We start from the raw sequence: 17,134 nt of genomic DNA on the forward strand, positions 1-17,134 counted from the left end.
TCCCATCACTGCCTTCTACCTTGTCCCGTCAAGTCTCCCCTCTCTGTCCCGTGACACAGGTGAGGCAGGTCAAATAGCTTCTCATCCCCCTTCAGTTTACGGAAGCAGCCTTGTTTGATCACGGCTCTTTGTGTCTAAAGGTCCAGTGTAGCTCCAGCCCTGGCCCGCATCTGAGCTTTCCGTCCCCGCAGTCTCCTCCCTCCTGTCCTGGCTGCTCCAGGAGGAACATGGGCTGGGGAAAGTGTCCCAGTCTCCAGAGATGGACAGGAAGCGGGGTGAAGTGCCCTGGCAGCCAGGGATGGGCCGGCAGTGATGTCACAGGCTTGAATGTGGGATCTTTGGGGACCTGCCCAGACCCACTTCCATCGGTCCCTGCCTCTGCCTTTCTCCAAGTGGTGGGCTCCTCTTGTGCTCCAGCCCCTGAAGGCAGAGGACAGACCTCCTCTCCCACTCCGTTGTCCCGATTGCGCATCTGGGTGGGATGCACAGAGATCAGGGCCATCTCCCCTTCAGGGACCTCTCTGGGAGTCTCTCAGACCAAAATTACTTGGCTAGACCTTAGGAAACACCTCCAGCCATCCTCAGGGAGGGCAGGAAGGGCGACCCAGCCCCTTCCTCCAGGCCGGGAGCACGCCCCTCAAACAAATCCTCCCACTTCAAAGGCCTCTCTGGAGCACCTAGTGTCTGTTTACGGGGCCAGCTCAGGTAGTGGGGACCGGGTTTCTGGTCGGGTCTCATCCTCTCGTGACAGCCCTGAACGGGCCATCTGACAGCTCTGCGGTGCTCCTTAACCCAGATGGTTCTTATCACACACGACTCTGGGCTGTGGGACTTTGAACAGTAGGACCACTGGTCTCACCAGGCTTGTCTCCCTGTTTGTGTGGGAAATGGGCTGGAATAGCCAGGGGGTGAAAGCTGGCTGGGCCTGTCCAGAGTACCGGAGGCCTCGCACCAGGAGACTCCAAACCTGGAGCCGTTTGGACAAGCCGAGGGTGGGAGATGGTTGAAGGGAGGAGGTGTTCCTGGGAATCCCCAGGGCTCTAAGTAGCTCCAGGCTAAGCTCCAGCCACCATGGGGCCTAGGAGAGGTGGCCCCTGCTCTGGCTCTGTGGCACCCTCCCTCATCACTTTGCCAGTCCCCAGTCCTGTCTTCCCAGGTGGGCTGCACACACACTCTGGGTTCCAGTCTGTAGGGCTCAGGCTCTTTACAAAAAAGCATCTGGGAGTCCCTCTGGGAGTCCCAGATGCCAGATGGGTCTCCAGGTGTGGAACCTAGCAGTCATGGTTCACAGAGCCCTTGCCCTGACCTGCGACTGGGAGAGAGGAGGCGGCCAGTCAAGTGGAGGTGGGCGGAGGGGCAGGCCAGTGGCTCCCATTCACCCTCCCCGCCTTCCCTGACGAGGAAGTGCCTGGGGTCCTGTCAGATTCCCACCTGGCCCCTGTGTGGCCCTGACCCTCCCGGGGCCCAGAGGGCCTAGAAAGAGGCTGAGTCCTGTCTAGACACTATGAGTGAGGAAGGGGAAAGAGAGGCCAGCCAGGGCTGGGCGGGCCTACCCATCTTTTGAGTCCTCCCTGTGCCTCATAAAAAACTCGGAGAAGAGGTTAGCTCACGCAAGCTCAGGCAGCCGGAAAGTGGCCAGGACAGACGTCAGCCCAGCTCTGACCAAGCCCCAGGGCCCTCGCTCACATCTCTCCTGTTATTCCATCTGCTGGGTGGGGGAGGAAAGTGGCCCCGGGGGCCTCCAGGCCTGGCTCCTCCTCTCCTCCCAGGACCCTAGCAGGCCTGGGCTTGAGCCTTGGTCTTGTTCAAATCCTAGGCCTGAAGGAGGGAGTGTGAACTCTCTCCCCATCTTCATCCCTACAGCCGAGCTGCATGCCTGGCACGTGACGGGTCTCCTCACACACCCGACATAGCCCTAGGAGGCATTGCTGCATTGCTGTGTCTGTTTTGGTGGTTTAGTCGCTCAGTCATGCCCAACTCTTGTGACCCCATGGACTGTAGCCCACCAGGCTCCTCTGTCCGTGGGATTTTCCAGGCAAGAATACTGGAGTGGGTTGCCATTTCCTCCTCCAGGGGATCTTTCCAACCCAGGGATCGAACACTGGTCTCCTGAGCTGCAGGCCGTCTCCTACAATGCAGGCGAATTCTTTACCGACTGGGCCACCTGGTGTCTGTTTTACAAAGGGGGAAATTGAGGCTCAGAGAGGCCCCTCGCTTGTGAAAGGAGGATCTGAGAAAAGAATTGTTGATTCCAAAGCTTGGGCCCATCATCACTCCCCAGGAATCTGCTCAGAGCTTCCGTGGCTGCTGGATCCCCACACCCACCCAGATATGACCCCAGGAGCAGTGTCCCTGGTGTGGGTTCAGCAACTCCCAGGGAGTCTGGGCCCCTCTGCAGGTGGTCATGGGGCAGGATGAGGCTAGGAACACTGCCCAGTTCCCCACACTCACCTTTCACAACTTAACCGACGGTGCCATGGCACAGGAAGGGTGAGAAAGAGGCCACAGGAAGTGGTGACACTGCGGGGTGGGGGCCAGGGAGGGCTGGCTCAGCAGAGACTGGGACCAGAAGGACACACAGCTGCGGGGCTCTGGCCAGCGTGGACGAGGCTGGCCCAGGATGGTGGCGCCCAGGGCCCTGGGGATCCTGCTACTCCTGCATTTGGCCTCAGGTGAGCAGTGGGCTCCTCACCCCCTCCTGCCAAGCCTGGGAGAGCCAGGGTCGGGGACGGGGAGGGGGCATGTCCGGAGCGTGTCCTCTGAGGAGCCCACCCTGACGGCCGCCTCACCTCCTCTGACCTCTGGGCCAGTTTTCCTGTCCTGGTAAACTTGGGTCAGCAGTCGTCTTGGGTCCCCTTGGCTTCCCCACAGCAGCCTGGACATGGGAGGGGGCCATGGAGGGTGCTCCCCGACCCCTATACCTCACACTGTGGCTCTCTGACAGTCATGGCTCTGGGACGTGGGGTGAAGGGATGTGACAAGCCCTTCTCCACTGCCTCTGAGCTCCTTGGAAAGGAGTCTGGGACCCCCTGGAGGCTGAGGCCAGACATGGCCTGCACTGCCCTCCCACCACCACCCCCAACCCCTTTCCCCAGCCACACAGGCTCCCTTCCCTGACCCCACAATGGCTCCACGGTACCCAGTCACCCAAGCTGAGAATTAGACTTTCCATTCCTTCACTTTGGCCTTTTTTTTCCCAAAGATTTTTTTTTTTTCATGTGGGCCATTTTAAAAGTCTTTGTTGAGTTTGATACCTTACTGCTTCTGATTTTTTGACCCCGAGACATGCGGGATCTTAGCTCCCCAACCAGAGATCGAACCCACACCCCTCACACTGGAAGGTGAAGTCCTAACCACTGGTCCGCCAGGGAAGCCCTCACTCCTGGTCTGGCACACACCCACACGGTGGTTGTCCAGAGGCAGCCCGAGGGTGCCAGGCTGTGCCCTTGCTGTCCTCCTTCCTGGGAAAGCAGGCCCCTGCCCCGGCCCACCTGGCCAGCTCTCCCTGGCTGCTCTCTGCCTTCTGCAGCGACCCCCTGGGGCAGAGGACGATGCACTCTCCCCATGGGCTGTCTGTTTTTCTGAGCTTTGCCTGCTCCTCCTGTTTCACTCTTGATTCAGTGAGTGGCCTTCATGCCTGTCCTTCATCCCCACCCCTGTGTGTGTCCAGCTTGGGGTCACATGGCTTTGGATTGATCTCTCGGGCTTCAAGTAATTCTCTTCTCTTCAAAAGTTGGGAAATTCAGGGAAATGCAAAATTCAGTCTTTGGCACAAAATAGGGCTTCCCTGGTGGCTCAGATGGTAAAGAATATGCCTGCAATGCAGGAGACCTGGGTTCAATCCCTGGGTCAGGAAGATTCCCTGGAGAAGGGAATGGCAACCCACTCCAGTCTTCTTGCCTAGAGAATTTTGTGGACAAAGGAGCCTGTGGGGTCACAAAGAGTCGGACATGACTGAGCAACTAACACACATGGACATGGCTCAAAAAAGTGTGAAAAATGGCAACATTGTACCAGAGGTGTGGCAGCAACACTTGAAGGATTAATTAACTTCATAACCAATAGTGGCTCTTGCTTGACCTCATAAGGACTCTAGGCCCCTCACAGAAGTTGTAATTTTCTGGTCAGGCCTCGAAGTCCCCTTGGAGTGACAGAGTTTCCCCTATGGTAAGATGGGTGCTCTGGTTCATCTGTTTAAACAATGTGAGGAGCCCTGAGAGGTTTATATCTTGAGGTCAGTACTCTTGCCTGGAAAATCCCATGGATGGAGGAGCCTGGTAGGCTGCAGTCCATGGGGTCGCTAAGAGTTAGACACGACTGAGCGACTTCACTTTCACTTTTCACTTTCATGCATTGGAGAAGGAAATGGCAACCCACTCCAGTGTCCTTGCCTGGAGAATCCCAGGGACGGGGGAGCCTGGTGGGCTGCCACAGAGTTGGACACAACTGAAGCGACTTAGCAGCAGCAAGGTCTTTTCTTTGTGGGTGTTTTTGGGCAGTTGCCACACGTTCATTTGTTCTTTTCATTCATTCATTCCCAAATGAATGGAGCCCTCGACACAGTATAAGGCCCTGTGCTCATATACCATGTGGTCCCTACTCTCAAGGGACTCACATTCTAGCAGAGTGACATGGGTGTGTCAAAGGAGTAGGGACCCAGAGGAAGAAGTGTGTGCGTGCTCACTCAGTCATGTCCAACACTTTTGAGACCTCATGGACTGTAGCCTGCCAGACTCCTCTGTCCATGGGATTTTCCAGGCAAGGATACTGGAGCGGGTTGCCATTTCCAACTCCTGGGTATCTTCCCAACCCAGGGATCGAACCCTCTTGCATCTCCTGTGTTGATTGGATTCTTTACCACTGTGCCACTTGGGAGGTATCTAGAGGGAAGCAGACGGTCTCTTTAATAAAGGGTTACCTTCCTGGGACTTCCCTGGTGGCCCAGTGGTTGACTTCACCTTCCAATGCAGGGGATACAGGTTTAATCCCTGGTCGGGGAGCTAAGATCCCACATGCCTTGTGGCCAAAAATCAAAAACATAAAACAGAAGCATTGGGGAGTTTGTAATTTCCTTGGTTTTGTCTCATTGCAACAAAAATTTGAAGTGATGGACAGACTAGTGTTACAGCCCTCGGATGTGCCAGTGTTACAGCCCCATGTAATTTCCTTGGATGGACCTGTGTTACAGCTCCGTGTTACAGCTTGGTTTTTTTTATTCTTCTTCTTTATTTTAATTGGAGGCTAATTACTTTAAAATATTGTGGTGATTTTTGCCATACATTGACATGAATCAGCAATGGGTGTACATATGTTCCCCATCCTGAACCCCCCTCCTACCTCCCTCCCCAACCCATCCCTCAGGGTCATCCCAGTGCACTAGCCCTGAGCACCCTGTCTCATGCATCAAACCTGGACTGGTGATCTATTTCACATACGATAATATACATGTTTCAACAGTATTCTCTCAAAATCATCCCACCCTTGCCTTCTCCCACGGAGTCCAAAAGTCTGTTCTCTACATCTGTGTCTCTTTTGCTGTCTCGCATATAGGGTCATCGTTACCATCTTTCTAAATTCCATATATATGTGTTAGTATACTGTATTGGTGTTTTTCTTTCTGACTTACTTCTCTTTGTTTAATGGGCTCCAGTTTCATTCACCTCATTAGAACTGATTCAAATGCATTCTTTTTAATGGCTGAGTAATACTCCATTGTGTATATGTACCACAGCTTTCTTATCCATTCATCTGCTGATGGACATCTAGGTTGCTTCCATGTCCTGGCTATTGTAAACCGTGCTGCGATGAACATTGGGGTACACGTGTCTCTTTCAATTCTGGTTTCCTCGGTGTGTATGCCCAGCAGTGGGATTGCTGGGTTGTATAGCAGTTCTATTTCCAGTTTTTTAAGGAATCTCCACACTGTTCTCCATAGTGGCTGTACTAGTTTACATTTTTTATTTAGAAAGCAAAGGAAAATACATCCTCGAGGTGTGAGGGTGGGCCGAACCAAAAGACATGACGAGAAGAGAAGCCCCTGGCCCAGTTTTGGTTCCTCTTTTTTTATGTTTTTTCTCCTCCCCTTGAGCCTGCCCTTTGTAAATTGGGCTAGCCAGGAGGGCTGTTTGTTTTACCTGAGGTTCTCACTCCGGTCCTCGAATCTTCCTTTGTTCTATTTTCAGGGGCTTTTCCCTTCTTTGTTTTTGTCTTTTAGCCACTGCCATTCTGGACTCCCTTTTCCTTTCTAACTACCTAACAGAAGCAATATTGTAACAAATTCAATAAAGACTTAAAAAATGATCTACATTAAAAAAAATGTTTAAAAAAGGCGGAGGGGGGGTACTTTACTAAGCACAGGTCAGGAACAAGAATTTGTGGCTGTCGGCAGAGAGAAGCAGGCCAGTGATGGGGAGGCTAGGGAGGGGTAGGTACTGTCCTGCCCTCTGACCTCTTTGCCCATCCCCCACTCCCCGTATGAACCCAGTTTGAGGTGGTCCTTGGAGACCAACCTCTGGGTCAGAGCAGGATGGAGAAGAGTAGGGTGGGTTTGGAGGGACCCCACTCCAGTACTCTTGCCTGGAAAATCCCATGGACGGAGGAGCCTGGTAGGCTGCAGTCCATGGGGTCGCTAGGACTCAAACACGACTGAGCGACTTCACTTTCACTTTTCACTTTCATGCGTTGGAGAAGGAAATGGCAACCCACTCCCAGTGTTCTTGCCTGGAGAATCCCAAGGATGGCGGAGCCTGGTGGGCTGCCGTCTATGGGGTCGCACAGAGTCAGACACGACTGAAGTGACTTAGCAGCAGCAGCAGCCGGCACAAAGGCCTGGGTCAGGCTCTCCCTGTCTGGGCTAAATGCTTCTGATGACGTCTTCCAAAACTAATTGCAAAAAAAGATGTTTTGTAATCTTCTCTGCCCCGGGTACTTGCCAAGAGCTTCCTAAGTCTGAAGTCCCTAAAATCTCATGGCGGGCCAGGAGGGAGTCTCTGTTTACGCCTGCGGAGGTACCCTCTGTACCCCGCACCCATGAGTAACCCCTCAGGCACACAGAGGGCTGCCATTAAAAGACAATGTTCCCTCCCCTGGAGCTGACGTGACACTTTCCTTGGCTCCCCTCCTCTTCCTCTCTGCTCTTCTTCCTTCTTTCTTTCTTCCTCCTTCCCTGTTTTCTCTCTCTTCCTCCTTTTTAAAAATTATTCATTTTTATTTTTGGCTTTGCCGGGTCTCATCGCTGCCTGGGCTTTTCTCTAGCTGTGGTGCATAGGCTCCTCATTACGGTGGCTTCTTTTGTCTCGGAGCGTGGGCTCTAGGGAGCGCGGGCTCTAGGGAGCGCGGGCTCTGGGGAGCGCGGGCTCTGGGGAGCGTGGGCTCTGGGGAGCGTGGGCTTCAGTAGTTGTGTCTCCCAGCCTCTAGAGCACAGGCTCAACAGTAGTGGCTCCCAGGCTTAGTTGCTCTGCTTCTTGGGGGTCTTTCCAGATCAGGGATCGAACCCATATCTCCTGCAGCGGCAGGTGGATTCTTTATCTCTGAGCCACTGGGGAAGCCCCTCTCTTCCTCCTTTGCTTAAAAAGCAAACATGGATCTTGTTCTGTATATTCTCACCCACCCTGTGCTTTTTCCCCTTAAACAACATATTATGAATATCTTTACAATCTAACAGAAAACTAAAGTTCCTTTATAAGCTACTTAAAACATTGTCACATATAGCCCTAATTATTATAAAATCCACTTGAAAATGTTACTGTTTTACCCTACATTTACCCTAACTTTGGTGTGCTTTTGTCTTTACTATGTATTTCATTTTTGTCTTAAAATTTAACTGATTTCATTTAATGTGAAAGTAATACTGTACATAATTTTTAAAAAATCAAACACTGGAGAAGGGTGTGAAAAAATGAAAAGTAAATGTCTCCCTGCCCACCTCACCCTCAGCTCCTGGTGGGCCAGTCAGAACTTAAAGGCACAGATTGTCAAGATCCAGGCTCACCCCTGTAAAGGAAACAATAAAGCAGTTCATGGAAAAAGACATACAAATAGATGCTCAGACTCCTTCTAAAATAAAAATGAAATCCAATTTTACCCCCAGTCTAGCAAAGATTTGAAAGTTTGGTGAAGTCTAGGACTGTGAGCGTGTGAGTAAGCAGTCACTCTTGCCCATTTGGGTGCAAGTATAAAGAGCTGTAGCCCTTTTGAGAAGGAAATTTGAGGACTTTGAGGACTTCCCTGGTGGCCCAGTGGTTAAGAATCTGCTTGCCAATGCAAGGGTCATAGGTTCAATCCCTGGTCCAGGAAGATTCCACATGCCGCCAGACAACTAAGCCCACAGAGCAAACTGGTCTGTATGCCACAATCACTGAAGCCTGAGTGCGTAGAGAAAGCCTGTCAAAGACCAGGCTGCTGACTGGGTCAGCAGCAAAGACCCAGTGTAGCCAAATAAGTAAGTAAAACTGAATATCTTTTTTTTTAAAAGGAGGAAATTAAATAATATCTAGCAATTTTCCAAAGTGCGTACATTTTGATATAGAAATGCCGAGGATAGGAATGTTTTCTACGAATTCATAACATACACTGACAAAGATGTAAGTAGCATTATTCAAAATAGTAAATAAAATAAAACAAACCCCCCCTAAATGTTCACCAAGAAGGGGCCAACTGAAGAAGCATTGCAATACCCGTATACTGAAATAGTATGCAAATATATGATGAATGAGATGGATCGGTATGTGCCGACACAGAAAGCTCTTTTAGATATATTGCTAAATGATCCCGTTCATGTAAATTTGTAAATTCGCATAAAATGCTTGCATATGCATAGTCATTCCCTGGAAAGTTGTACAATAAACTTTTACAGGTAGTGAACTCTGGAGTGTGACCTGGGAGTTGCAGGGACTTTTACTTTTCATCTTATGTCCTTGTACACAGTTTGTTTTTAAAAACTCTGTTCAGATATTATTTTTGTTGAGAGATAGGTAAATATATAGACACATCCTTCCATCCAATGTAAATACATAAATATGCAAATAGTCTTACAATGCCTTTCTCACCTCCTGGAATAAATAATACTGACTCTTTGTACCCCTACGGTGAGCTATGTCCTTAACATGTATGATCTCTAATCCTCCCCACAACTAGGAAGGAAAGTATCATCAGCTTCATCTGGCCAATGGGACTGAGTATCAGAGAGTTTAAGTAATTTATCTGAGGTCACACAGCTAGTGACCCGAAGCTTGCACTCCATCCCCTACCAGGTGAAAGCTGACCTCTGGTCCTGGAGTCTCCAACTAGCTGTTGACCTTGCTCAGTCATTCTGCTTCAGGGAGCCTCATTCTGCTGTATTTTCCACCTAAACCAGGAGGTAGCCATGAAGGTTGTGCTGGGAATGTGGGAGAATGAGGCAAACCAAAACAGATCATGTCTAAGAGTTACACCATGTGTCCCACTTGTGAAGGTTGAAAAGTCTGATGTGGAACAAATGCAAAAAAGCCAGGCAGACTCCCTGGAGGAGGCAGGAAAGGGTACTCGCACTAACATGAACCTTTATCTATAGTCATGTGCCAAGCCTTTTGTATGTACTTTCCCCGAAGTAGCCCACTGGCCCTGTGAGATGTTGGGGGGGTGGGTGGTGCAGCAGGGGCAGGATATTATCTCCTTCACCTTGAAATCGAGGTCCAGGGAGGATATAAATCCATCTCAAGTTCACACAATTGCTGTGGATGGATGGAGTTGGGGTTCTAGTCCACACCACTAGACTCTGGACCCTGAACTCCTCTACCCTCTGCCCTTGTGGTGCCTGTTCATGCAGAACATTCACATTTTGCATCCCTCCGTTAGGTGAGGAAGATTCCACACCCAAATATGAAGAGCCAAGAAATGTCTGCCAGGGCTTCACCAATATGAACTCGTATGAAGACTTTGACCTTAACAGAACTGCTGGTTGCTTCTCAAAGTGTACACGGTCTCAGGAGAAACTGTGCCATCTGGGAAATTTGCAGAGGTAAAAGGCCCTCTGAGCTGGAGCAGGAATCTGGGCCTCTTCCATAAACATTTGAATTCTAGTTCTTTGTAGACATATGTTTTCATTTCTTTGGGAATGGAATTGCTGGGATATACAGTAAGTAAATGTTTAGCTTTATAAAAAACTGCCAAACTACTTCTCAAAGTGGCTATATCATTTACTTTCCCATAAGCAGTATAAAAGGGTTGTAGTTTCAACACATTTTAACAATACTGTTGGTATTTTGGGTTATAGCCATGTCACTGAGTATGGATGGTATTTCACTATGGTTTTATTTGCATTTAGCAAATGACTAATGATGTTGAGTAACTTTTCATGTGCTTGTGTATTTTCTTTGGTGAAATTCAAATCTTCCTCTCTTTTAAAAAACTGGGTTGTCTTCTTACTACTGAGTTTTAAGAATTCTGGATACAAGTCCTTTATCAGATGTATGATTTGCAAATATGCATTCTCTCCCAGTATATGATTTGTTTTTTCATTTTCCTAACAATGCCTTTTGAAGATCAAAAGCATTTAATTTTGATAAATTCTAACTTAAATTTAAAACATATCAAAGAAATGTTCATCAAGCAAAGCTATAAAATTTTTCTTCTGCTCTAAGTTTTCTGCTCTAAGTGTATTGTTTGAAGTCTTATAATTAGGCTCAATTAGCATTTGAGGTTCATTTTTTGTACACAGTGTGAGACAAATGTCTAGCTTTATGTTATTGCCGTCATTTTACATTTAGATAGCTAATGGTTTTGGCACTATCTTTTTTTTTTAATTAATTAATTAATTTATAGCTGCCCTGGATCTTTGCTGCTGCAAGGTGAGTGGTGGCTATTCTTCGCTGCACTGCGCAGGCTTCTCATTATGGTGGCTTCTCTTGTGTGGAGCATGGGTGTTCCACACCCGTGGAATATTCTGGGTGTTCGGGCTTCAGGAGTTGCAGCTCACTGGCCTAGTTGCCCCGAGGCATGTGTAATCTTCCTGGACCAGGGATCGATCGAACCCATGTCTCCTGCACTGGCAGGTGGATTCTTAACCTCTGGACCACCGGGAAGTCCAGTTTGGGCACTATTTATCAAAGAGATTATGCTTTCTTTATTGAATTGCATTTGCGAGGGCATTTCATTGAATGGCTAAATACTAGCTCCTGGAATGTCTTCTTCCCACTGAGATAGTAAACCAGAAACAAAACAACATCGATGGGGGCAAATATAGAGGTTAATGCATCCATGAAAGTCTTGAAAGAACCAGAAGTGATAATACCTGCCCTAACTCCATTTAACACACCATCAGTCAGGTGGGTCTTGGAGAATGACACGGACTGTCATAAACTTAATCAGGCAGTGAATCTAATTGCAGCTGCTGTCCCTGATGAGTATGTTTACACAAAGAAATCAACATAGCCCCTCGCTATTGCTATGCGGCTATTACATGGCTAATGTTTTTTTTCTCCAAACCATTTTTCAAGGACTTCCAAAAGTAGTTTGCTTTTTGAAAAAGTTTTTGAAAAAAATTTTGGCTGTGCTAGGTCTTCATTGCAGCATATGGACTTTTCTCTAGTTGCGGTGAAAGGGCTTCCCGTTGTGATATGTGGACTTCTTCTGCTGTGGAGCATGGGGTCTAGTGTGCTCGGGATTAGTAGTGTAACAGCACGTGGACTCTCTAGTGGCAGTGAGGGGGATTTAGTGGCCCCGAGGCATGTGGGGTTTTAGTTCCCCAACCAGGATTTGAACCTGAGAGTAGTGAAAGTGAAAGTTGCTCATTCGTGTCCGACTGTTTGCAACCCCGTGGACTATACAGTCCATGGAATTCTCCAGGCCAGAATACTGGAGTGGGTAGCCTTTCCCTTCTCCAGGGGATCTTCCCCACCCAGGAATGGAACCCAGACCTCCTGCATTGCAGGCAGATTCTTTACCAGCTGAGCCACAAGGGAAGCCCAAGAATACTGGACTGGGTAGCCTATCCTTTCTCCAGCAGATCTTCCCAACCCAGAAATCAACCCGGGGAATCCTGCTTTGCAGGATGGTTCTTTACCAACTGAGCTATGAGGGAAGATAGTTGAACCTGAGTCCCCTACATTGGAAGGTGGATTTTAACCATGGGACCACCAGAGAGGTCCCCGAAGTCGTTTCCTTTTACTTGGCAGAGCTAACAGTATATAGCCACAGTGTTTCCTCAGGGCCACATCAAGTCTCTTCACTGTCATAAGATAATTCACAGAGACCTCACTCATCCTGAGATTCTACAAATTTCACTACATTGACAACATTGCTGATTAGATCTGATGAGCAGAAAGCAGCAAGTAGTGAAGATGCTGTAGGAAGACACGTGTGAACCAGGAGATAGGAGACAAACTCCCTAAGAATTCAGGGTCCCTGCACCTCAGTGAATCTCCTGGACATTCAGTGGACTAGAGAATATCAAGATGCCCCCTCCAAGGTAAAAGACAAGCTGTTGAACTTCACACCACTTACAATGAAAAAAAAAAATGTACCATGAAAACAAACACAAACAAAAAATTATCTCAATAGTTAATTTAGTATCAGACAAAGAAGATGACCCTTAAATAAGTGTCAGCTTTACAATTAAAAATTCAGGTATACATCTATGGAGAAGGGAATGGCAACCCACTCCAGTATTCTTGCCTGGAGAATTCCATGGACAGAGGAGACAATCCATGGGACCACATAGAGTTGGACAGAACTGAGTGACTAACACTTTCTTTTCACTTTCATTTATGCTTTAGAATTTCTGAATATATGTTACTTTCACAACTAAAATAATTTTTTTAAAGTGCTCTGAAAACCAGATCAGAAAATCTTCCCTCAAGAAAGTAAATTCATGGTCTGTTTTGTAAGGGAAAGGAATGTTTGGAATGCATGAGGTGAGCTATTTGTATTGTGAAATACAATTCTCTATTTTATTTGGTAACAATAAAAATCACAAAACTTCTTTGTTTAGATTTTTGAAAGATAAAAAGTAGCATCAATTGGTGTATCTCAGTCAATGGATTTGGACAGTCTCATCCCACTGTTTCTGGCTGGATTTCTAGTTGCCTGATCCATCCAATCTCATTTGCACATGTTTTCATGGATTACATTTTACAATATTTTTGTCCTGTGGTTTCCTTGGAGTTTTATTCCTTGGTGCTGTGCTAAGTCACTTCAGTTGTGTCTGACTCTTTGTGACCCTATGGACCATAGCCCAGCAGACTCCTCTGCCCATGGGATTCTCCAGGCAAGAATACTAGAGTGGGTTGTCATTTCCTTCTCCAGGGGATCTTCCCGACCCAGGGATCGAACCAGAATCTCTTATGCCTCCTGCATTGGCAGATGTGTTCTTTACCACTAGCACCACTTGGGTAACTGTGACTATTCAAAAAACAATGTTGAAATAAAATTCTCCCTTTTGTCTCCCTTGCAAGCCCTCCGTAGCTACTCCTTTCCAGTAGCCTTGATCTGGCTCTATCTGCTCTTGTTCCACTTCTCTCTCATTGCTACTTCAGCCTTCACCTGTTTAAAATTACTTTTAAAACATGGGCAACACATCTTAGGACGCCTTGCTTAGGAAAAGGAACTCTGGCCAGAGAAGTTTCAGCACCATGGATAGCACCAGTACGGGGACCAGGTTGGGAGGCGGGACTTGCCTCACCCCAACTTTCTAGCCCAGTGGTCCCCGAAGTTTTTGGCACTAGGGACTGGTTTTGTGGAAGACAACCCCTCACCTCCTGCTGTGCAACCCAGTTTCTAATGGTCCATGGACCAATACCCATCTGTGGCTCCCGGGACTAGGGACCCCTATTCTAGCCTATGGCAAGAGGGCTACAGTAAAATAAATGACAATTAAATTTGTGTTCTATGTATTTCCAATGCCAGTTCAGTTCCCATAAGTCAGTGTCCATAGAGCTAAGTCTTCAAAGGCTGAATTCCCTGTATTCACTTAGCCCTTAGTAATAAATGTGAATGAGCTCTCACACAGGGGCTTCCCTGGTAGTTCAACTGGTAAAGAATCTGCCTGCAATGCAGCAGACCCCAGTTTGATTCCTGGGTCAGGAAGATCTCCTGGAGAAGGGATAGGCTACCTGCTCCAGTATTCTTCAGCTTCCCTCATGGCTCAGATGGTAAAGAATCCACCTGCAATGTGGGAGGCCTGGGTTCAAACCCTGGGTTGGGAAGATCCCCTGGAGGAGGGCAAGGCACCCCACTCCAGTATTCTTGCCTGGAGAATCCCATGGACTGAGGAGCCTAGCGGGCTGCAGTCCGTGGGGTCACAAAGAGTCGGACACGACTGACAGACTAAGCACAGCCCTCACACCACACACTGATCATCCCACAGTTTCAACTACTCAGAAGAATTTCTCCAAAGAAGATTTACACAGACCAATGAGCACATGAAAATGTGCTCAACATCATTAGTCACTCAGATCAGATCAGATCAGTCGCTCAGACATGCCCGACTCTTTGCGACTAGAGAAATGCAAATTAAAACCGCAGTGAGATACCACTTCACATCCCCTAGGATGGCTATATTTGAAAATGAAACAAAACAAAGTGGAAAATACTAAGTGTTGGCAAGAATCTGGAGAGGTCCAAACCCTCATCCACTGGTGATGGGACTATAAAATGATGCAGCTAATATGGAAAACAGTTGAATAGTTCTGCAGGAAGTTAAACATAGAATTACCAGCAATTCTGCTCCCAGGTATCCACCCAAAAGAATTAAAAGCAAGTCTTCAGGGGCTTCCCTGGTGGTCCAGTGGTTAAGACTTTGCCTTCCAATGCAGTGGGTGTGAGTTCAATCCCTGGTCAGGGAGCTAAGGTCACACATGTCTCCTGGCCAAGAAACAATAACACAAGACAGAAACAACATTGTATCAAATTCAATGAAGACTTAAAAAAAAAAAAAACACCTCTTTAAACAAAAGCCTCTACATGATTACAAGCAGCTCTACTCACAACAGCCAAAAAGTGGAAACAATCCAAATGCCTATCAATGGAAACATGTATAAACAAAAGGTGATATATACATGTGAAGTATATTATTCATCCATAAAAAGGAATGAAATGCTTACACATACTATAACATAGGTAAACCTTGAAAACATACTAAGTGGAAGAAGCCAACAGACCTGATAGCACATACTTCCATTTATATGAAATATCCAGAATAGGCAAACTCATAGATTAGTGGTTGCCAGAGCCTGGGCGAAGAGAAACTGCTTTATGGGCTCAGGGTTTCCTTTTAGGATGATGGCCATTTCTGGAGCTAGATAGCAAAGATGATTTCAAATGTTGTGCATGTCCTTCAGGCACCCAGAAAAGCAATCCAACTCTTCGAAAGGAGGTAGGAAAAAATATAAAAGACAAAAAAAAGAGACAAAAGAGGGAGGGACGGAGTTCCGACCCGGGAAGGGAGTCTTAAAAAGAGAGAAGTTTCCAAACACCAGGAAACCTTCTCACTGCCGAATCTGTGCCGAGCTTTGGAAGCACAGAGGGCAACATAACAGGAAGAAAAAATAAATAAACAATTAAAACTCGAAGATTGCGAGTCCTACGGTAACTCCCCCAGCGGAGAAGCAGCGCAGACGCCTGCACGCGCCATTAGCAAGCAGGGGCTGGGCAGGGAGGCGCAGCTGCATCGCTTAGAGTAAGAATCTGGCCTGAATACCCTGAGCACTATCTGAGCGAAATAATTTGGGCTAGCAAACCAGACTGTGGGATATCTACCACGCGAAAAGCCAGCCCCAACCTAAGACACCGCCAGGCCCGCGCACGGAACAAAGAATTGAACAGAGATAGCCGGCTGCAGACCTTCCCCCTCCGGTGACAGGCAGCCAGAGCCGGAAGAGGGCAATCGCAGCCCCAGAGAGACATTATCTATAAAACTGTAAGCAGGCTTCTTTGCTAACTAAAACTTATTGGGGGTCTGGATGGTTAACATCTGCCTGAGAAGGTGCGCCGGTTTTACACCCAGATAACCGAGTGGCGGGGAGGTGATAAGTCGCAGCATTGGCGCTCGCCAAACACCTCATCACTTGAGCTGCTCGGACCTGGGAAGAGCACAAAACTCAGGCCCAACTGAGTCTGCGCCTCTGAGGACTACCCGAGTGCCTGAACCTGAGCGGCTTGGACCTGGGAGGTACATGCAACCCAGGGCCAGCCTCGGATTGTTCCCGGCGGAACAACCTAGAGCCCGAGCAGTGTGGGCAGGGAGGCTACACGCGCCCTGAGCGGGGGCGGACCCAGTGTGGCTGAGGCACTGCGAGCGCACGCCAGTGTTATTTGTTTGCAGCATCCCTCCCTCCCTCCCCACAGCGCGACTGAACAAAGAGAAGAAATACAGCTCCACCCATCAGAACACCGACACAAGCTTCCCTAACCAGGAAACCTTGACAAGCCACCTGTACAAACTCACACACAGCGAGGAAAAGCCACAATAAAGAGAACTCCACAAACTGCCAGAATACAGAAAGGACACCCCAAACTCAGCAATTTAAACAAGATGAAGAGACAGAGGAATAGCCAGCAGATAAAGGAACAGGATAAATGCCCACCAAACCAAACAAAAGAGGAAGAGATAGGGAATCTACCTGATAAAGAATTCCGAATAATGATAGTGAAATTGATCCAAAATCTTGAAATTAAAATGGAATCACAGATAAATAGCTTGGAGACAAGGATTGAGAAGATGCAAGAAAGGTTTAACAAGGACCTAGAAGAAATAAAAAAGAGTCAATATATAATGAATAATGCAATAAATGAAATTAAAAACACTCTGGAGGCAACAAATAGTAGAATAACAGAGGCAGAAGATAGGATTAGTGAATTAGAAGATAGAATGGTAGAAATAAATGAATCAGAGAGAATAAAAGAAAAACAAATTAAAAGAAATGAGGACAATCTCAGAGACCTCCAGGACAATATTAAACGCTACAACATTCGAATCATAGGGGTTCCAGAAGAAGAAGACAAAAAGAAAGACCATGAGAAAATACTTGAGGAGATAATAGTTGAAAACTTCCCTAAACTGGGGAAGGAAATAATCACCCAAGTCCAAGAAACCCAGAGAATCCCAAACAGGATAAACCCAAGGCGAAACACCCCAAGACACATATTAATCAAAGTAACA

General features: G+C 47.6%; 1 protein-coding gene across 1 annotated transcript in view; it reads left to right on the forward strand.

Annotated features, from left to right (window-relative positions):
• The first annotated feature begins 2,620 nt into the window (after positions 1-2,620).
• ADGRG3 (adhesion G protein-coupled receptor G3) overlaps positions 2,621-17,134 on the forward strand; it is a 28,299-nt gene continuing 13,785 nt past the window's right edge. The window contains exons 1-2 of the mRNA XM_070770205.1: positions 2,621-2,672; positions 9,835-9,997. Coding sequence (XP_070626306.1) covers positions 2,621-2,672; positions 9,835-9,997 — 215 coding nt within the window. The remainder of the gene's footprint in view (positions 2,673-9,834; positions 9,998-17,134) is intronic.

Source organism: Bos indicus, chromosome 18 (assembly GCF_029378745.1).
Source record: "Bos indicus isolate NIAB-ARS_2022 breed Sahiwal x Tharparkar chromosome 18, NIAB-ARS_B.indTharparkar_mat_pri_1.0, whole genome shotgun sequence".
Taxonomy (NCBI): Eukaryota; Metazoa; Chordata; class Mammalia; order Artiodactyla; family Bovidae; genus Bos; species Bos indicus.